The 20,709-nt window shown below is 50.9% G+C and overlaps 6 protein-coding genes across 6 annotated transcripts; 4 read left to right on the top strand and 2 right to left on the bottom strand.

Moving 5' to 3' along the window:
• Nucleotides 1–1,281: 1,281 nt before the first annotated feature.
• NECHADRAFT_40882 (uncharacterized protein) lies at nt 1,282–4,268 on the top strand (the record flags this gene model as incomplete). The annotated part of the gene is made up of 3 exons (XM_003051322.1): nt 1,282–1,368; nt 1,425–2,057; nt 2,109–4,268. The coding sequence occupies 3 exons, from the start codon at nt 1,282–1,284 to the stop codon at nt 4,266–4,268; spliced, it is 2,880 nt and encodes a 959-aa protein (XP_003051368.1).
• Nucleotides 4,269–4,801: 533 nt separating this feature from the next.
• NECHADRAFT_80765 (uncharacterized protein) lies at nt 4,802–7,195 on the top strand (the record flags this gene model as incomplete). The annotated part of the gene is made up of 4 exons (XM_003051321.1): nt 4,802–5,730; nt 5,778–5,811; nt 6,049–6,218; nt 6,301–7,195. The coding sequence occupies 4 exons, from the start codon at nt 4,802–4,804 to the stop codon at nt 7,193–7,195; spliced, it is 2,028 nt and encodes a 675-aa protein (XP_003051367.1).
• Nucleotides 7,196–7,812: 617 nt separating this feature from the next.
• Nucleotides 7,813–12,006, top strand: NECHADRAFT_80764 (uncharacterized protein; the record flags this gene model as incomplete). Its single annotated transcript, XM_003051320.1, has 5 exons — nt 7,813–8,019; nt 8,068–9,655; nt 9,817–10,209; nt 10,339–11,427; nt 11,474–12,006. The coding sequence occupies 5 exons, from the start codon at nt 7,813–7,815 to the stop codon at nt 12,004–12,006; spliced, it is 3,810 nt and encodes a 1,269-aa protein (XP_003051366.1).
• A 94-nt stretch (nt 12,007–12,100) lies between these two features.
• On the bottom strand, nt 12,101–12,883 carry NECHADRAFT_41392 (uncharacterized protein; the record flags this gene model as incomplete). The annotated part of the gene is made up of 2 exons (XM_003050927.1): nt 12,101–12,454; nt 12,509–12,883. The coding sequence occupies 2 exons, from the start codon at nt 12,881–12,883 to the stop codon at nt 12,101–12,103; spliced, it is 729 nt and encodes a 242-aa protein (XP_003050973.1).
• Nucleotides 12,884–13,739: 856 nt separating this feature from the next.
• On the bottom strand, nt 13,740–15,692 carry NECHADRAFT_122595 (uncharacterized protein; the record flags this gene model as incomplete). The annotated part of the gene is made up of 1 exon (XM_003050926.1): nt 13,740–15,692. The coding sequence occupies one exon, from the start codon at nt 15,690–15,692 to the stop codon at nt 13,740–13,742; it is 1,953 nt and encodes a 650-aa protein (XP_003050972.1).
• Nucleotides 15,693–16,906: 1,214 nt separating this feature from the next.
• NECHADRAFT_80761 (uncharacterized protein) lies at nt 16,907–18,903 on the top strand (the record flags this gene model as incomplete). Its single annotated transcript, XM_003051319.1, has 3 exons — nt 16,907–17,131; nt 17,217–18,689; nt 18,742–18,903. The coding sequence occupies 3 exons, from the start codon at nt 16,907–16,909 to the stop codon at nt 18,901–18,903; spliced, it is 1,860 nt and encodes a 619-aa protein (XP_003051365.1).
• Between the last annotated feature and the right edge of the window lie 1,806 nt (nt 18,904–20,709).

Below are 20,709 nucleotides of genomic sequence, written 5' to 3'. Positions count from 1 at the left end.
TGGAGCTTTCACGAGCCATGACGGCAAGCCGAGGAACACATGTTGGAGTGAACAATCATGTTTACAGCAGAGTAGAGCGAGAGGAGACGAGATACTAGAACTATGGTTCTACATTAGTCAAACGACACTTGTCATTGAGAGCTACAGATATAGATCAGGGCAGTCTCGTGACCTAGGACTTGAACGTCTCCTCCCCCGCAATTGTCTTGGCTCTTTTCGTAGCAGCTGGAGAGCAGCAAGAGCCGGCAGCCTGTACTCCACAGAATAAACGGCTGCCCCCCTTTCGACGAAACCCCACGGATCGTCTATTAAAGCACCTGGAAGGGATATAAAGTTCTAGAGTCCTTCATACAAGTCGTTGTATGTTTATTGGCTTCAGTCCTAGAGAGTCGCCCGGAACGGTCCGTACTGTGTTGATTGAGTCCAGCACTGTGCATCCACCCCAGTCTAACCCCCGGCTTTCAGGCCATACGTCACAATCCATACAGTACGAGCCAAGAAGCCATCCAGCCGCGCTCACCATCCATCTCATCTCAGCCTCCGATCCTCTCCTCTTTCACTCACCCCGTCTCATCCCACCCGCAGCGCGTGCATCTACAAACGCGTGTCCTTGCGCATCTTGAAGCCTCGTCGTCGCAAGGCCGCTAACAGAGTCCAGACAGTCGATAGTCCTACTCCAGTTAATCGCCCCGGTTTTCAACCCCAGTCTCACACCAAGCCCAAGCCCGCTAGTTAGCGACCTTTGGCACCTGCTCTCTCCGCCTTCCGCTCAGCCCAGGCCCTGTCCTTTGGAAACGACGACAATAGCCGAATCCCGACCTGACCTTTTGGCTGCCGTATTTCTCCTCTACAAGTGAGCGTCTTGCTGTTGGGGATATTCTGCCGTCTTTCGTAGACCCTGTCAGCCTTGCCGCTTGCTTCATCGTGACCCAGATCCCCGGAGACTGTGGGGTTACAGCGACCGCCGATAACTAGCGATTATCAGTCCCCGTCCCTCCTGCGCCCACGATCCGACGACCCCGGCTCGACGGCCTCTCACTGCGTCGCCACCGAACAAGGCCGAAAACCTCAAGATACGATAGTCACGAGATCACGCGGGCAAGTCTCTAGCAGTCTTCCGGCCCCTCTCGTCCCGGAGAGGCCTCGCTTCCTCACGGTGGCTATGATGCAGTGGTCTCGCGCCGGCACTGAAGCTGTGCAAGTCCTCGAGGCCTGATGCGATCCCACCGGGCTTCCGTTCCTTCCGGCGACAAACACTCCAACATATCTATGAGGGTCGACATGGTCTCGAGGACTTCAAGCGATGGCCCTCCCCCGGGCGTTGGGCGGAAATGGAACTCTCTGATCAACAAGATCCCAAGGAGAGGGGTACGTCGAAGCGATACTTGGCTTGGCGAACCCGACTAATGTGTGCCATGCGACAGATCAAGATAATAAGTCAACATGCCCCCGATACGAGTACTTCAGACCTAGGTCTCAATCCCAAATCACCCGAGTCCCATTCCGCCAATCCCCTCGAAACACAAGAATCCAACATCCGCCAGCTCCAGAGCCTGGTCGGGCGCATGCCGCGCAACATCCCCTCCTCGCCCGACCACGTCGACGCTGCCTACAATGATCTTAGAAAGGTCAAGGAGCAATGCGCTACGCTATGCCGACAAATCCTCACGGACGAGCTTCGTCGCGCCCGCGGCGGGGGCGAAGTTCCGAATCGTCGCGATTCATCCGTCGAATCTCCCCGCAGTCCCGGTCATATATACGATACGAGGAGTTCTTTTAGTGGGAGGAGTCTGGCCGAGGTTGTTTCTGGGAGTGTTGTTAAGAGCATTCACCAGAATGACGCCTGGCTTACGGCTGTCCGCGATTGGAAGAACTACCTCGAGTCCCTTGCCGAAGCATGTCGAACGAGTCTCATTGAGACGTACAAGAATAATGAGCGCGAGGCGACACCGGAGATGGTTGAGGCCTTGTTCACAAACAAGCCCTTTCGCAAGGAGTCTGTTGCGCGCATGCGCAATGCCAGTGTGACTCGGGTCATGTCACCAGACCCCCAATTCGTGAGTTTACTCAGTCGTTCACTCTAGCGAACACTGTCTGACCTTTTCTAGTTCCCTAAGTACGAGATGCGATTCTACAATTACGAAAGAATAAAGCAAGAGTTGACCGAGATCCGACAAATGCTTCAGTCCGGCGAATCGGGCATTTCCCCCGACCGCATAATCAACGAGTATGTCATCTCTCAGCGAGGTGATGCCGTTCTCGAATTCGCAAACACCGCTCCTGAATGTGGTCTCAATGATCCGGCACTCCGATTTCGAGTATCGTCTTATATGCTAGCTGAGACTTCACCCATCTTTGCTCGCATGTTTTCGGGGCAATCCAGTAGTCTACATCCCAACGACGATGACGATCTCTCGACCCTATTACCTTCACCCCCGACAAAGTACTTTTGTAAAGATGGATCAGAGGTCAAGCTGTACCGCATGCCGCAAGTTGAGCTCAACCGCCTGAGTTCTCTCGAGATCCTTTTGCACGCAGCGCACATGCACAATGAGAGGGTTCCAAAGGAAATCAGTTTTGAGCAATTCGTCGCTATCGCCGAGTGCTGCATGAGATACAAGAGCACATCACCCCTGGAACTTGTTGTGGAACATCTGTGGATGCCCCAATGGATGCACAAGGGTGCCGACGACATGCCTGATGGACTCTTGGTGATCAGCTACGCCTTTGGGTTACGACAACTCTTCTCACGAATGTCCAAGACCACGATTCTAAACCTGGTCGACGAAAAGGAGTTGCAGGCTAAGCCGTGGCCACAGAAGATCAAGGACAAGATTTGGGCCGTCCGATGCGCCAAGGTCGCTCAGGTTCATGACTGCTGTGTCAACGCCATTCAGGAATACCTCAGAGCCCCAACGCACACCTCGGTTGAACCAGGGGGCTCACCAACGGAGCCAAACAGCTTGTCATCCGATATCGTGACCCCGATGATGCTCACAAGTACACCTAGATGCCCCAAGGGCAGCCATTGGTGCGACGCAACAAATCTAGGATGGCTGATGCTGGTTTACAATGAGATGGGTCTGTTGCCGCATATCATGCGACCAAGTGTGCTGAACCACCTCCCCGAGTCACAGCCACAGCCTAGGAGTTTGGCTCAGATGGTTGATGCATTGAGGAGGGTACCGGCACCACCGACACCTGTGCATCGGGGTGTATGTGATCTGGGTCCGGCTTTTCGGTCGTCTATCAACGACATCTATAACAGCGTGTTGGGCCTGACGCTATTTGACATCAGCGGCAAGAGCCATGGCTGGGCTCTCTCGAAACACCGTGAACGGGAACCTCAGACGCAGCTCAACAAGGGATTGAGTGGCATGGCTGCGAACGACCCGGGATACAGTGTTGCGACTGAGTTTCCCGAGATCATTCGACTCCGCGTCATGTGCGAACTCGGGGAATTGGAGGATCTTCATGCGGCTGCCATGATTAACCGGGCGTATTACGAGACGTTCAAGAAGCATGAGCTCTTTTTGATGAGGAACATCTTGCGCATGGACCGGAAACGAGCAGGGACAAGACAGCACATTCCCATCACTATCAACACTAATGAAGAAAAGGTGCTCAAGGAGGAATCAGATATCTTGAAGACAACAGCAGGCGATACAGCGGACGCCATGACCATTATGACGGAAGGAGACGATGACGATGTGGAATACACGGACTCTGACGACGATAGCCTGTACTCGTCACAAGCACCATCCGTTCAGCGGTCGGTGCCCAGGAGTTCATTCTCTAGAGGGCCTGATCGCCGGGGATCTACAGAGCCGTCCGTGGTGAGCGCGGGCAGTCCCGTGCGGACACCACGGCCACGACCTGAAACACCCACCTCGAGATCGACGAGGAGCGGAACTCCAACTACGCCACGACAGACACCAGTGGATCTACCGCCGGCTGCGACCTCTCCTGTAAAGCCTACGGTTGACCACAACGAGGAGATCGATGAGCCACCGCTCACAGTGGAAGAGGCACATCGAATTCTCTGGCCAGATGAAGTCATTGAAGCTGTGGCGCCACCTCCGCCTCCAGGCGTTGAAGGCATACGAGAAAAGTTCCGAGCAGGTGATCCGGCGTTTGAAGAGAGACTCGAAGAGAAGACTCTTGTCCCAACTGGGGATAAGCAGTTGCGAAGTGAGCATGACCGTAGGGTCGGGCTGCTCAAAGGTGACCCTTGTGATGGGGATGGTCCACGACGAGGAGGTAAATAAGTGAAATTGATGGAACTATACCACGACATTTTGAATAGGCACTGGAAAAGCGAGATTTGGAGGAAGCATCTCGATATATGTTATTGCCTTTTGGCTACGACGGGCGCTGGCTGGTTCTAGCATGGGGCGCTGATACCCTTTGGCGCGAGGAGTTGGGATAACTTGGATCATGCATGGGATATAGTGGAGTTGGATATTTAACTGAATTATTAATGAATGAATGCATGAGAAGTTAAAGATACCCTTTATGCGCCGAACTGTTGTTGATGTCAAGGGCCTCGATCCATGCCTTGTCATGGAGATCGGGTCATGATGTTATAATGTGTTGAAGATCTGTTCTTTATTATAGTTGCAGCCCGGCCCTTGATGGGTTAACTGAGCCCGAAGATCGTGATGAGGGATAAGCTCGGGTGAGGAGATCTTTTTGCTTCAGATAACCTTCATGGCAAGCCACGTCACTCAGTCAAGAAAACAGCCCGTCAATTCCCAACTTAACATTGGACATTGTATTCTTTTCAAGACTTTGATTAATCATGGCCCCGCCGCTGAAACGGCACACTGGAATTCTGCGTGAAGAGAACATTGCTCTCCGACAAATCCTGGGATATCGCCTCGAGACCATTCAAACCTCGCCATATAATCCACCCCAGATTGGAAAGTACCTGCTCGGCACTTTCATCAAGGACGTTTTGCTTCTGTCTGTTGATGTCGACACGGGAGGAGGCTACGAAGCCATATCTCCTGAACAGAGTTTCCACATTGGCTTGTCAATTTTTGACACTCGGTGTCTTTTACAGAAGCCGGATGATCCTCGCGATGCCATCCCGTCTTACCAGTTTATTAATCGGGATTCGCGACCGTGCAAATGGGCCGCCAAGAGCTTCCTCTTTGGAGAGACGGAGTTGATGACGCTCAAGGACTTTGCATCGCGGATTTCTTTGCTCACCAAGGACCGCGATTACGTCTTGGTCGGGCATGGGACTGGGGAGGAGGTTAAAGTTCTCAACAATATCGACCCTAAGATTGTGGGCCGAGCCTCGTACGTCTTGGATACAGTCAAGACAGCGCAGTTTCCTCTACAGTTGTGCTATCGGTACAGCATTGAGAAGCTCCTTGATGAGCTTGGGATCCGTTATGCAAAACTTCACGCTGCTGGGAACGATGCTCATTTTGTGCTGAAAGCTTCGCTGATGATTGCTGTCCGCGATGGACGGATGACACCGGAGACTGCTACTCCTGGCGACAAAGAGTTGTTTCGTTACCTTGAGGCTGTTGCGCATGCCCCGTGTGATTTGCCGGTTTGGACTGAGACTCCGCCGGCCACTTCCACATCGCTAAAGCCGAGCATGAAGCTGGGCATAAAAGCGAAGCGTCGATTACGTGCGGAAAGAAAGGCTGCTAGACGCGCGCTTGAGGAGCTACCTTGGGCCGACGACTCAACGACTCAGCAGATTACGGACGAGTAGTAACACCAGACACCTCTCGCATCTCTGGCATAACCCTGTCCAGGATCAGAGCCGAGGACCTTTCAGACGTCCAAGAGGTTTATCTATGAGGCCGATATCAGATAGAGTTCATGGCAATGTCAGTATCGCTCAATGCGGGGTCATCTGACTGTCGTTGAATGGCTCGAAGCTGAGGATTGAAAGGAGGGGTGTTGTCGCTGAACTGTCCTGAAACATCATCACTCTACGATTTTATCGTCATGCTCTTTGCCCTCAGCTGCCATAAAGTCAATTCTCATCCTCATTTATAGGCGCTATGTCGCCTCCAGAAATAGGCCGCAGACGGCGGAGATCTCACCAAGGGAACAAGAGACACGCTCACCAACAGCCGGCGGGCGGCCCTCACCCAGGACCATTTCGCGGTAACCGACGTCGGCCGCGCCGGCAAATGGGACGGCGACCACATGAGCAACCACCTGAGCCACCTGTTGTCTGTCCAGCATGGGTATTTATCCCATTTGCCAATGTTCAGTAACTATCCCTCTTGTCTGTCGCCCTCTTACGCATCCCGCTGATTGACTTTACAGTGTGGCTCGTGATCGTGCTTGGTTTAAGGACGACTACGTTCCTTACCGGACACATTTTACCAATTCCCAGGGTGAAGAGCTTACAGCCATTGGCGTCGGGACTGTTGCCATCACCATCAAGTGGTTAGATGGCGAACGTACCGAATTCATCCTGAGGAACGTTCTGCACTCTCTAGACGTTGCCTGGAACATAATCGGGCACCCGATCATTGAGGACTACTACATTGATCCTATCGAGCTGCCCTACCATATCTGGAAAGTGACAGACAAAGGTTCACCCATCGCGCGCTTCAGACGCTGGGGAAACAATGCCGTACTCAGTTTCACTAAACTACCTCGGGGTACTATACCGGGTCCCGATGTGCCGCCAACGGAGAAGATCCTGGCGGTGTATTGGCCCGAGATCGAGAGAGATCGGTTCGCAGAGCTCCACAGAGGCCATGTTGATTGCATGTTTGACTCCGAGAGAGCTTGGCTGAAGGAGAACTGGGGTGACGAGTTCCGGTTTCTACGGGAGCATCAACTGAACATGTACAACGAGGATGAACGCCGCGAGGGGACATTTATAATGAAGATGACCATGGCCGAGGAGTCTGACCGACGTCAAATGCGTAAAGAAAGAGGATATGGGGATTTGATTGAACAACGCGCCTTCGCGAATGAGCCCGAATTGCTTCTGGATCGCATCAATTCGCACCTCGCCAAGCGACACTTTTCAGATGCTGAGCGAGAATGGATTGACGATCGTTATGGGGATCTAAAGACCTTTCTAGATTGGTTCAGATATCGATTGTATGAGCCTGATGAACGTGAGGAAGCAAAGGAAAGGCTGGAGTGGCTCATGCGGATCGATGAAACGTTTAAGGAGGTACCTGTGTGCTACGGGATGCGATGAATGACTGCAGGAACTGGGTACGACTGTTGTTGAAGAGGCGGCTACTGGAAGACTGTACGAGTCGTCTTGTTTTGCAATGTATGAAGGGAGAAGGTTACCCATTCACTTACTGATACTGGCTGATTGATGCGGTGTTAGGTATTTCTACGCATTTTGGAGCCAAATCAACATCTGGATAATCTTGAGCAACATCTAAACAGCCCTTCTCCTTGAAAATACGGAGATGGCTTTGAGTAACGACAAACTTACCTCGCACTGCCGCCAGAGCTGAAACACACAGGTTGAGGCGTTTTCCACGGCATCTCACCGGCTTCTGCTCTGCATCTAGGCTTTCGAATCAAACAGTATACGGAACCGCCAGCCCGTGTCTCGTGATGGGAGCCTGCAGCAATATGCATCCAATCGTGAGGGTTTATGGGTTGTACCGGTTGATCCTTTATTCTCAGCTTCTTGGCAGCCTGGTTTTGAGAAAACATCCACAGCTGAGTAACAGAGATGGATAAATGACCCGGATATTTCTTCTTTCTCGAGGAGTGCTTCCTTCTTTTTAAAGGCTTGCTTCTTTGACTCGATTTAGTTGTTGATTGCCTTCTCCTCAACCCAGCTCGCTCAACAAGATGCACAAAGACACACCAGAGCAAGCTGAACCGGGTCTGCTGGAGGGGCCATGGGCGCTCAAAAGACTCCTCACTACCACCCTCGATCTCGCTCTTGCTATTGTCGCTCTGGCTTTTGTTCTTTTCGGTGGCCTGATATACGTGAGCGACGGAACACCGGCCACGCCAGGGTCGACGAGTAAACTCTTGCTGGATATAGCCAAATATGTATGATCGTTTCTTTCCAAATAGTGTCAAAGTAACTTACAGTTATAGGGTCCAACCGTGTTCCCCGTCCTCTTCGCCGCGATCGCCGGCGCTGCGTTAAAGACTTTCGCAACCTGGCGGCTTCAGAACGGCACTCGCATCGGACTGATTGAACAGCTGGTCGGCAGCCACACAGTAGCTGAAGCAGTCTTCACGCAAGCTCGGCTCAAGGCCTTCAACGCCCTCGCCATCGCCATTCTTCTGCTGTGGTGCCTGTCGCCCCTAGGTAGCCAGGCTGCGCTGCGGGCAATAAGCGCCGACCAGGCTTTCCGAAACGGTACAGGCAACTTGACGGTGCTGGAAACATTTGCTCCATTCCGGTTCATGTTGACTGCCAGCGACACGGCGCAGGCTAGGAGGTTGTTGGTCCCGCCCACCGTTGCAACCATGATATCCGCACGATTGCTGCAGGGCAGAAACCAAGATCTCTGGGGAAACATTCGTGTCCCCATGATTGAGAGGCTCACAGAAAGTGCCTCGGACACAAACTGGGTCGATGTCTCAAAGATGGACGACATCGAATACTCGGCACTTGTCGGGGTTCCTGTGGTGTCACTCCCCAGCAAAGGGAACCATTCCTTTACCTTTTCGGCATCCTACATCAACCCCGAATGTACGACCCTCAAAGTGAATGCTCAGTACAATTTTACCACGATTATACCAGACTTCAATTCGACTGACAGGACTAACTGCAATTGGACCACCGTTCAGCCTGAATACACCTTGAGAGCCAGCATCTCCCAACCGTGTTGGGATGACATCGAAGCTCTGGGCGAAAAGTATCGCTCAGGGAAGGATCGCACAGCTCGCGTCTTTATATGGGAGTCTCGCACTTTCGGACAAGAAACGCACTCGTACGCGGAATGTCACCTGTACACGACATATGTTGACGTCAAGATGGACTGCCAGGGCACCTTGTGCTCCCCGTCCTCTGTGCGACGATCGCCGAAGCCGCCAAGAAACGGCAACTGGACTGCGCTCGACCTAAGATACAACTTTCATGACCCGGAGGGCTTCGTGAATCTCTTTGCCAACATGTTTCCAGGATCATACAATAGTGGCGGGCAGACTCCCACCATTGTCTACCTCGCCGACCCCTTCAACGCGCTCTCGGCGAGGAACAAGACTGAACCTGCTTCACTCCCGCGTGCGACATTTGAGACTCGTCTTTCGCACCTGATAAACTCGCAACTGTTGCTGGGCATTCACCCAGGAGATGTGGCGGGAGGCTTTACTGAAGAAAACGCAAACAATCTTTCCGTCAGCTTCGTCAACAGGGACACGTATACCCGGGACGAGATTGTCCAGTACAGCACATTATGGCTAATCATGCTGCTGGCATCATCCACTGTTCTTTTCGGCGTAGCCTTGGCTGCCATTGTCGTTCGCTTCAAGATAATGGTGCCTGAGGTGCTGGGCTCTCTGGCGCTGGGAATGTTGGACAATAGATGCGACGATATCAAGCATTCGTCATTCATGAGCGGCGATGACAAGATGGCCAAGATGAAAGAGGTCAAGGTGATGCTGGGCGACGTTGAGCCTCATGCTGAGATTGGTCGGATCGCGTTGGCGGCGCCGATGGAGGATGTGGTGGTCGGTAAGGTACAGAAGGGCAAGTTTTATCTGTAGATGGACAATATTATCTCTCTTCAATCGATACATGCAATGATGAGTAGAAGATGCATCAATTTGCACTTCAAGACATGGCCATGATGTCTTCTCTTGATGAAATGCACGTGACTAGGACTGATGGGCTAGAACCTGTTGATCACTCTCCCATGCAGCTATTCTGGGCTCTAGCAACAAACCCACCCTTATCTCACCTTTTCCCCTGTGCCCTGCCCTTTCATCGTTCGTCAAACAAACTGACCTCGGGTGATACGATGACACAACCCGACCAGCTTTGCCATAAATGCCAAGACCTATTCACGCAGCCGGACTTGGAGCCCGGCAATTGTGACTGCTGGCAAGACCCTGCATTTGCGAGCTGGAAGCGCCGGGGAAGGGATGTCCTTGAGGCTGCCGAATCTGGCTGTCCTCTTTGTAGGATAGTATGGAATGAAGCCTCTTCTCGACTTGGCGACAGGATCAATGTCGAACAGGCTGTCATCGGTCCAAAGATTTGTTGGGACGACGACACAGCCGGCTTCTGTGCGTTAGTCTATCAGCTTAAAACGTCAGCTCATGTTTACCCCGAACTTCTTTCGGTAGACATGTATCCTAGGACAGGCAAGTTCTTCTGTTAGATGCCTGGACGAAACGGTCTAACACTGGATACAGCCGTCGGGGATATGCTACCTGATTGTCCAAGACCACCGAATAGCGTTGATGCCTGCCAATCGATAGCAACGCTCTGGCTTTTTGAGTGCGCCACACAGCACGAAAAGTGTCGCGTACGAGATCATCAATCGTGGCTCCCGACTCGCCTGATTGACGTCGGACCTGCTTGGTCGACCCAGGATCCGAAATTGGTGATGGCTTCATCTCTCAGCTCCAGCTCCCCGTCACCATTGTACATATCCTTGAGCCATCGCTGGGGGACTAGTAACATGCTCAAGCTGAAGAAGTCAAATACAAACGACTTCATGCAGCGTATTCGGCCAGCCGACTTGCCGTTTACCTTTCACGATGCGATTCGGTTGTGTCGAAGCCTAGGCATTCGATACATATGGATAGATTCCCTCTGCATCATCCAAGACTCAAAGACAGACTGGCTGAAGGAATCATCGAACATGGGAAAGGTCTATGAATACTCATTCTGCAACTTTGCAGCAACATCAGCCTCCCATGGTCAAGGCGGATTGTACAGTTGGCGAGATCCTCACTTAATAACACCGCATACCGCGCACGTCAACTGGAAAGGACATGAGAGCGAATATGTCTTCTTTTTGAATAGTCACTGGTTCAAGTCTATTTCTCGGGCAACTTTGAATGGCAGAGGCTGGGTCTTCCAGGAGCGATTATTGAGCCCTCGGACCTTGCACTTTTCATCTCAGCTATTCTGGGAATGTCGGACACTCAAAGCCTGCGAGACTTATCCCTGTGGCTTGCCCTCCGAACCATCGATACTTGGTGATGATGTGGATCAGGACTTTCCAGGGAGCACCAAGGATTGGAGAGATGGTCTTGAAAGGGATGGTGTTGAGCATTGGGAACTGTTAATGCAGATGTTCTGCAGGTGCTACCTCACGAAAGAATCGGATCGTCTTGTTGCCATTGCAGGTATAGCGAGTCAAGCACAGGCTCTTCTCAATGACGAGTATTTGGCGGGTTTGTGGAAGAGACAGCTTCCTCATGGGTTGCTCTGGAAGCTGCAGAACATGGTTGGACAAGATGACTTGATCGTCACTAGACCAACCACATATCGAGGTAAGTAAGAATTTACGAGTGGTTGACACCTTCTGACTGGCAATAGGTCCTTCGTGGAGCTGGGCGTCTCTCGACTTTGAAGCTGCAAATATCAACATGTTGGACCGCGAAGGCATTGGCCGGTATTTGGTTGAAATCACCGAGGTGAAAATCGAGAGCAGCACCGACCAGATCTACACCAACGTGACAGGAGGTTATATCCGCGTTCTTGGAAAGCTGGGTCAGGTTAACCTCGCCAATCTCGAAGACGCAGAATGGAGAGGCGATAGGGGCGGACACTACACCTTCGAGTTCTCTCTTGATGTGGACGATGATATCGATATTGAAGAAGAAGCTCCGTATTGTCTACCGATCCTTACACACGACAGAGCCAACAGGAACACTTTCAAGAGCCTGGAAGTGCATTGCCTCTTGCTGCAGAAGATTGAAACAAATTCTACTGAATTTAGAAGGATCGGTAGCCTCCAGGTGCTCCTAGATTGGGAGGCTGAGATAATAGATGAGTTTCGGTGGATCACGGATTATACTAGAGAGGAAAATACCCTGGCCCAGAGTTTAGATACGTTGATGATATACTAGGCGTGTTTCATATTCAAAACCATACATACTTTACCAACTAGGGGCCATTGGTTTGATCCTACTTGCTTGAGTGCTTCTGATATCCCAGGAACATTCATTCCTCGCCGGTGGCAAACTCTCCGTCCCGAATCTTCTTGCTCAAAGCCTCGTTAGGAACAACATACTTCTTCAAGTCAGGTCTCTTTTCAAGCAGCAAATCAGCAACCAGACGACCAAAGACAATCTCTCCAGCTGGGTTAAGATGGGTCCTGTCACCCTGGCTCAGGTTGTAGTAATCGGCATTCGCCTGGCCAATGGCATTGACGTAGTTGGTGCTGGCGGTGTTCAGGTCGAGATACTTGACGTTGAGGTCGTTAGCGACTGCGATGGCGGCATCTCGCCATTCCGCGAGGTTCTCGACAACGTGGCCACCGCTGAAAGTACGGCGGGTGAGGGATGTAATGACGATCTGATTTGTTAGTATGTACACGAGCAGACTCTAGAATACAGATGAGATACTCACAGGTGTTCCTCCAGCTGCCTTGACCTCGTTAACCAACCCAATCAAGTTGTTCGAGTACTGCTCCAGAGTATACGTCTTCTGGTCATTATGTCCAAACTGAATAGTCACAATAGACTCGTGGGCTCCCTTGTGGCTCTTGACAGCCTCAATAGCAGTATTCCAGCGGCCCTCGGCTCGGAAAGAAGGGATCGTGGCGCCACTCTTGCCGCTGTTGACGCCAGAAGCGGGACTCTTCAAGTCGGCCAGGAAGCCATCACCCCAGCCTCCATTAACAGCGACGGTTGAGTCGCCAGTGAGAATAAAGTAGGGAGGCTTAGCAGCTTGAGCTACACCAAGTGAGCTCAGCACATACAGGAAAGCCGAAGAGAACTTCATTTTGAACAAGATGCAGAATGTAGTAGTCGAAGACAAACGCCAACAGCAGGAGAGGAGGTAACTTTCAAAATCCCCTCAGAAGCAGACAACGCTGGCTATATAACAACATATATTCCAAAAGCATCCGACTATGCTGTCCTTTCGCCAAGTTACATCACGTTCACCCTTCCCCCACACGGGAAGAACAATGTGTTATTCCGCCAATGACCATCTTGAAACATGGCATCAGAAAAGTCTATATGTGCAATTTATATGCCGAGGCAATAGGAACGCATAAACCCCCAATTTCCTCATTCTACACGTTGCAGGCTCGTATTGGGGGCGCATGTCGGGGTAGAATTATACCGAAGTATCTAAAATGTGTCGATCATGGAGCCATTTGGCATCGTGGGATGGGACAACTGCCTATATAGGCCGAGGGCCCGATGACGACCTTCCGAAGTGTTATAGCGACTTATAAAACGCTAGATAATTGTGCCGAAAGCTTGAATTTAGGCTTAATGCTTGTGTTGGAGTTGAGGTCTAAATATTTGGTTCCGTGATTTCCTTTTACGGAGCAGAGTGATCCCTTCATCTTTGTTCCTCGATGGTTGCCAAGGCTAAATTCTTAGGAATGAAAAATGATTTCACGACTACTCAAGAAGCTGTTAAAGACATGAATAACAACTGAGGTGGGTAATTCAAAGACCTCGTCGTCAAGGTTTCAAAGACAGAGGTGATATGCAGTATTGTCACTGACAAGGTGATGGTGGTGGAGGATCAATCATTTTTCATACTACAAACTCAGGACTTGGAACAGTTGGTTTGTAAAGCATAGATGCAGTGAATTGATTAAAACTTATGCTGGCAAGGTAGACTAAGTAGTGACTTTGATCGTAGCCGCAACACTAGGTACTCCCGCAGAATTCATGACAAACAACATCCAATACCCAGGCAGAGCAATACCCGAGTCGCTAGGAACCTTTAACGTGTACTTATTCTTCCCAGCGCCAGTCAACGTCAAGGGAATACGACGTTGATCAGTGTTGACAGTATGCGTGGCCGTTCCATATCGTATCAGCGAGGCAGTGTTTATAGCGCCTCCCGTCGTGACAGTGATGGAACCGCCAACCTTGATTGTAGTGGCCGAAACTGAGACGATCTTTGGTCGAGCGGCTGGCTTGCCGTCTTTGGTCAAGAGGTAACTTGGGGTGAAGATCTGAGCATCAAAGTGATTTGTTGAACAATCACCACATAGCCCACCACCGCCATTAAAGACTCTTGCGTCGGGGAGAAGAATTGACATGCTGTGGTAGGTTCGAACGATAGAGTTGGGTTGCTGTTTGACAAAGGTGTCGCTGTCAGGGATGTATAGTTCCGGTGTAAGCTGAGGAGTCGAGTCTTCGAAAGGAATGGCGTATTCTTGGCCTCCGGTGATGAATACCGTGCCGTCTGGTAGGAGAACAGACGTATGAAAGACACGAGGGTAGTACATGCCGTCACTGGCAAAGACCACATTTGCTTGCGTTCCAGGGGCACCGATGGTGATGATGTGAGCGTTTGTCGTAGCGTAAGAGTCCTGGTAATTTGGTGTTCCACCAAATGTGACAATCTTTCCCTTGACAGCATCAAACATGACGGCGTTGCCACACATAGAGTCAGGATCAACTCCGCGGCTGGACTGCCTCTTACCCGCAGGTTTAACCGTTCCTTTGCCTCCCGTGTAGTACCAGTTCATGGCAGAGCTGGGACCAGCCTGAAAGATGGTCTCCCCCTTCCACCCAAACAACCATGCATGGTTGTCAGAACGAAAGAGTCCCTGGGCATCAGCCGTGAGCATAGGCTGGACCTTCGCATTCGGGAGGAGTGTCCACTTCCTCGAGCTTGGATCAAAGATTTCTCCAGGTTTGAAGTCTTCACCACCAGCCCAAGAACCTCCAATAGTGAAGACCTTGCCGTTTGATGTGGTGGCGGAGGCCTGGTAGCCACGGGCGATCCTCATGTCGGGTCCTGATACCCACTGATTCTTGACAGGGTCCCAGGTGCTTGTCCTCGCAGCGCTGTTACCACCCGTCACAACGATCTGCCCTGTTCCGTCCATGGAAATTCCAGGACAGAACATGTCGTGGTTGGTCTCAAAGACTTCTCTCTGGGTGATGTTGCCCGTCGCTGGAACCCAGAGCGAAGTCAGCGTCATGCCTCCAGGAGAACCGTTCATGGTATCGTGATAATACGAAGACCAGACCAAAACCTTTCCAGTTTCTGGATCAACTGCTCCAGCAACAGGAACTATTGGGAAATCGAGTGTTGGTCCCCACATTCCAATTCCAGCTTTGGGTGCAGTGTAAGAAGCAGCCTTGTAGACGTTGAACTCGGCGATGCTCGTCCATGGACCGTCGTATGCCTCGGTGGTGGCGACAATACGCACATAGCGAGCCCGCTTCGTCTCAAAGTTGGAGAATTTCTCGGTGCCGTCTGCATACCATGTTCCTGTCGCAACAGGGGATCCCCAGGTTTTCCCATCTGTGCTGAGGAAGATGTCGTGGCTCGCGATCCATCCGTGTGTGGTACCGTCTTGTCGAGGAAGAGCAGAGATGCCGTTGACGTTTTGAACGGTCTTCATGTCGACCGTGAGTGTATGCGGAAGCGTTGGGTCTTTGCTTGTATCTTCAAACCAAGCCGTGTGCCAAAAGCTGTTTACATCGCCATCGATTGCTTTTTGACAGGCATTGTCTGAGTCCGGGTTGTCGCTATCGCATGTAACTTTCCAATTATTTCGACTAATGGCTATACCGAGGGGTCCAGTGGCCCGAAGACTTAAGTGCTCCATCTGCACCTTGACCTTGGTCGAGTTCTGTGCCGGGATGACGATGGCCATGGCCTCGCCCCAGAACAAGCCGGCAAGGCAGAAGGTAAATATCCGGGACCACATTTTTGCTGAATTAGAAAGAATTCAAGAGGAAGAAGAAGTTCGTGCAAACGCCTGTGCGCCAAGAAAGGGTCCTGGTGTTATATAAGAGGACTGATGCCAGCCTCGGACAAGAAAGAAACCGAACGGACCCGGATCTCTGGAGGCTTACACCTTAAAAATTGTGTAGCTAATTGCGGCATCAAAGTTCCTACACCCGACCTAGACTTGTTCCCATTCCTAAAGCACGTGGCTTGACCATGGCGGGTGGGCGCATCAAGCTTGGTGCCTCGCCTAGATGGAATCTAGAATCGGCCGAGAAGCCATAGTCCAGAACCACGCCTCCGGAGCATCTAATCCAGATAGTCAAGGTTTCAGCCCTGAAGCCGGATGAAACGAGTTGGTTCAAGCGCCAAGGTAAGTCATCGATAGCTCCAGGACCAACTAGTGTGCGTTCCATTCTCCCATAGCTTCAAGTATTGGAATGGGTAAGATTCCGGTCACTGTGGTATTTTCTCGATCAGCACCGAGTTCTTTGTGTGTTTGAAATTGGTGTAGCTTTTAATAAGAGCAAGTAAAAGAGCGGGATCGGTTTGGAAGGACTACTAGTTTACTTATTGCTTCTCATAAATAACGACTCTCCCTGCGGCAGTTGTTCCTAGAATGACTACGGAGACCGTATTGCCTAGGAGATTGTGAGATGAAAAAAACTGCAGGTTTGCCCTCGCGCACAAGACTTTGTCTTCACAGGAGGAGGAGCCACCCTGAAGTGGAATCAAAGTGCAGTTAAATTCCCTTCTTCCTTCTGCCACCAATGTGTCAAGCTCGGTTGGTTGAAGCCTTTGGCCGCTTTTTGTGTCTAAACCTAGACAAATAGCAACTAATGTAGTTTGCCGGCTACATGATGCACGTCTGGGACAAACAAATCTACAATATTTGGGGGGATCAATCAATTTGCAAACATTTACTGTCCAGTTCCAACAACTTGGCCGATATCAGATGTTAGTAACAACTATGGCTGAAGCCCGGCCTTTGATGGCTTAACTGAGCCAGAAGATGGTAAGTAACAACACCAGACTTGAATTGATCTCCTTCCATCTTAACATCATAAGATCAACTTCACATACGAAAACAACATGAAATCTCGCCCTGAAGTCAAGCTTGCCCCTTTCTGTAGATATCGCCCATTGGCCAGCTTGGTCTGTGATCCCCACAAGAAGTCCTGGGAAATTCTCCACGGAGAATTGACTTTCAACGTCACCACAACATCCGTCCGTTCCATGACCACCAGCATGAAGAGCAGTCGGCAGGTTCCATTATCTAGACGTGCATGCGACGCCTGTAAGCGTAGGAAGATCAAGGTACATTCTAGGAGCTCATTCACTCACCTCGCCTCCATCAAAGACAAGGGCGGGACCTTCTGAGCTGACTTGCTGACAAACATAGTGTGACGGAGCATTACCCTCATGTGCTTTCTGTCGAATATCTGCTCTTCAATGTACTTTCGAGATCGCACCTAAGAAGAGGGGTCGGAAGCCTGCAGACACCTCGACAAGTTCCCCTGCTTCTCAGCTTGAGCCTCCTGAACCCGCGGCTCCTCCCCGCCTTGCCCAAGCATTAGACAAGCTTCGAGTTTCCTACCTGTTAGAGCCTGGGATCGAAGCTCCTATTCAAGACTCTGATTCTTTGTCCCATTGTTTTATCAAGATCAAGCAGGCAAGAGAGATCAAATCGGCCTTGTTAACAAAGTTACAAGCATTGGTCCCATCCACCACTCCCTTAAACATCGTTGACAAGTGCATCCGTCTCTTCACTCAGTACCAATTCCCTGCAGCTCCAATCTGCCATGAGCCGTCTCTGTGGCAGAGTGCAAACCAGTTTTTCAAAAATCCTCGGCCAGAAGCTGCCGCTGAACAAGATACGCTCACGTCATTACGGGCATATACACTCCTCTCAGCACTCTGCGCATCCATCGCTAGCATTCATCGCGATGCCGTCATTGGACCACAAACCATAGCTGTTGCTGCAGCCTTCTACACAGCCTCGAGAGAAAGCTTTCAACTCTATGAGGACATTGATGTTGAACACCCGGACTCATCATCCTTATCAATCCGTTCACTTCATTCCAGCGCCATTCAGCAGTTGACCGGCAAGTCTCAACTGGCACATCGTGTCGTCGGCCAAGCGAGGCTGCTAGCACTAGATCTAAGACTCTACGACGAGACAAGTCTGGCGAGTTATCCGCCTTTAGAAGCACAGCTACTCCGAAACAACTTTTTGCATCTCCTGACTTCGGATCATACAGCTGCTGCTCTAGGGACTCGACCACATCTGTTGCGCGAGGCTCTATTCGATACCGGCTTCACCTTGAACCCCTATCAGCAAGAACCATCGCCTATGTTGGATTACGGAAGACACGAAAACTCACCACAGCTTGAGAAGCAAGTTCTCGATGGCTTCTACATGGGATGTCGCATGAGGCACATTGCAGCAAAGTTGATGTGGGCATTGAGGTCAAAGTCGCGGGACGACCCTTATGTAGAGAACCATGACTGCAGCGTTGCTTCTGTCAGTGATTTGCCAGACATGTGGCACGAGTTTTCCCACATCTTGGACGATTATAACCCAACCTTGCCACCAGAAGACGGCGAGAATCTTGCTTCATCGCAGCTGGATTTTGTCAGACAGTATCGGACTGGGACCCTGTTCACGCAGACTACCCAGCTCCGGATCGCTATGCACGCCTTGAGGATGGTTATATTACGACACTGCATCGCCTACAATGTAGCTGGGTTTCTGGGGCCAGACTGGAGTGATGAATCGCTGCTTGTCAGTCGAGTGGTTGAGGGAGGTCGTGACTTTGTCAACACTCTGATTGAGTTACCAGTCCACCACTTGCAGGTCATGGGAGAGCCATGGGTGAGTTTAAGAATGCTTACATCCATAGCTCGGTAATACTGATATGAAGCAGATCGAGCAGATACGGCTAGTAGGGAGTGTGTTGTTGGAGCTGTCGCAGAACCAGGACGGTCATGTAAAGGAGGAAGCAGGCATTCAACTGACGCGTCTCGTTGATGTTCTATCCAGGCTAAATTCGAAAGCAACCGATGAGCGTGTGTTTAAGGGTGTTTAAAGCAGCTGTGGTGTTTTATCGGGTATATGAAGGACGGTGTAACGGGTAATGTAATGTTGCGATATCAGGAAGGCGCTCAGGCTATCAACCAGGATATCATCGCTGTCTAAAGCTCCAATCATCTTTTATTTGTACAGAGAGGTAGACAATATTTCGGGGTGATCCAAGCCGCAGATGAGAAAGACCCATGTGTGGGTAATACTTCAGGACCTGCTCCGAGTCTCAGCGTACCCACCAATTGCTGAACGGCCAAGATACGAGCAAGTGTTGATCGCAAGTCATCCCTTCGCTTGTTTCGGTAATTCACGTTGGTTTAGCAAGCTTTCCACTTTGCTGTGCAGTTTATAGCCCACTAAGGGGCCACGCAGGCAATCACGGAATGCTGCACCAACCCGCAAGCTGCTTGACCAAGCGGAAGAGAGCCGGCAATCAGGGCAATCAGTATGACAAGCCGCATATACATGGTCTTTTTAGACGATATGAATCTTTTATCATGCTGTTTTTTTAGCCTGGCCTGGCAATCAGATCTTGTCCTCACAAGTATAAAAGGGGCTGTCCTGCCCCCAGGCTCCTCGCTCAGATCAACTTCCGCACATCAATCACTTCATTATTTCGTTATATATCTTGTCTCTTACCTATTATATAACGCTTCCATTAGGGTGTTGCGGCGGATTCATCGAAGCGATCCAGTCAACCCCAGCTTCTTGTCACGCCTAGCCTTGCGGGACTCTCCTTGCCTTCATCAGAGACACGAGGCAGTTTTATCCCCTCACAAAGCTGCCCCCAACAATACAAGAACAAAATAAGGCTGGTTTCCTCCACCCACATCGCTCCGTGCGTTGTTTCCTCGGAATTTTAGCAAGCCTTGCTGCTCTGCCCAGCAGGTCCGCTACCCCAGCAGGCTGTTTATCTTCCACCTGGCCTCTGGCTCCAAACGAGATGTCTGGAAGACACCGGTGACATCCCTATCGCTCATCGACCGCATCACCATTATTCATTATTTACCGAAATTTCATGGAAACGATGAACTATATATACTGCACAGGCGAGATCCGGGTCCCAGATGTCATGTGTTACATTCGTCTTTGACCAATTGGTTCCCGGTATCCTCACATTCACTCCAGTGCAACCCAACTATGCAAAGGGGTTGTTCAATATGCTGTGCAAATCACCTGACACAAAGGCTCGGGAAATCTAATGGCCTCTTCTTCCCTGATCACACATGAACATTCGGGGAATGCTGCTTGACACAAAAGCATGCCACCAGAGACCAGGCCGGCAAAGAGGACTCGGTCCACCACTTCACGATGCCGCCGTCTACTCCATGTCTACATCTCTGATTCCTCCTGCCCAACACGATCCTATATACTACCCTTTAATGCATGGATCTTGAGCTATTCTTGCAAGCCCGTCGGGGAAACATCTCAGTGGCAATGGTGTCAATGGTGGGAAGGCATCAATATATATACCACAACTCACACTTCGTGCTTTCATCTATAACCCTTTCCTTCCTTCATCCATGCAACATTTGTTAGTCCTTGACACCCCGCAGAGGCACGGAATGCCCATTCCACGACGCGATCAGGGATTTGGACCGCGGAGCGGAACTGAACTGGATGCAAGAAAAATCGGCTTTTCGGGTCAGTTCGTAGATGAGGGCCACGAAAGATCGATCTGGCCTAATGACTCGGCTCGTTCCAGGTTAGGCTGCCTCCGCGGCTTTGGGCTACATGAGAGGAAGCAGACCAATCTACTAATTCGGCTTTGGAGGAATTAGCGGATCATGAGAACCACCATCAACATATA

Source organism: Fusarium vanettenii, assembly GCF_000151355.1.
Source record: "Fusarium vanettenii 77-13-4 chromosome 5 genomic scaffold NECHAsca_5_chr5_3_0, whole genome shotgun sequence".
Lineage (NCBI taxonomy): Eukaryota > Fungi > Ascomycota > Sordariomycetes > Hypocreales > Nectriaceae > Fusarium > Fusarium vanettenii.
This window is presented reverse-complemented; position numbering and strand designations above follow the sequence as displayed.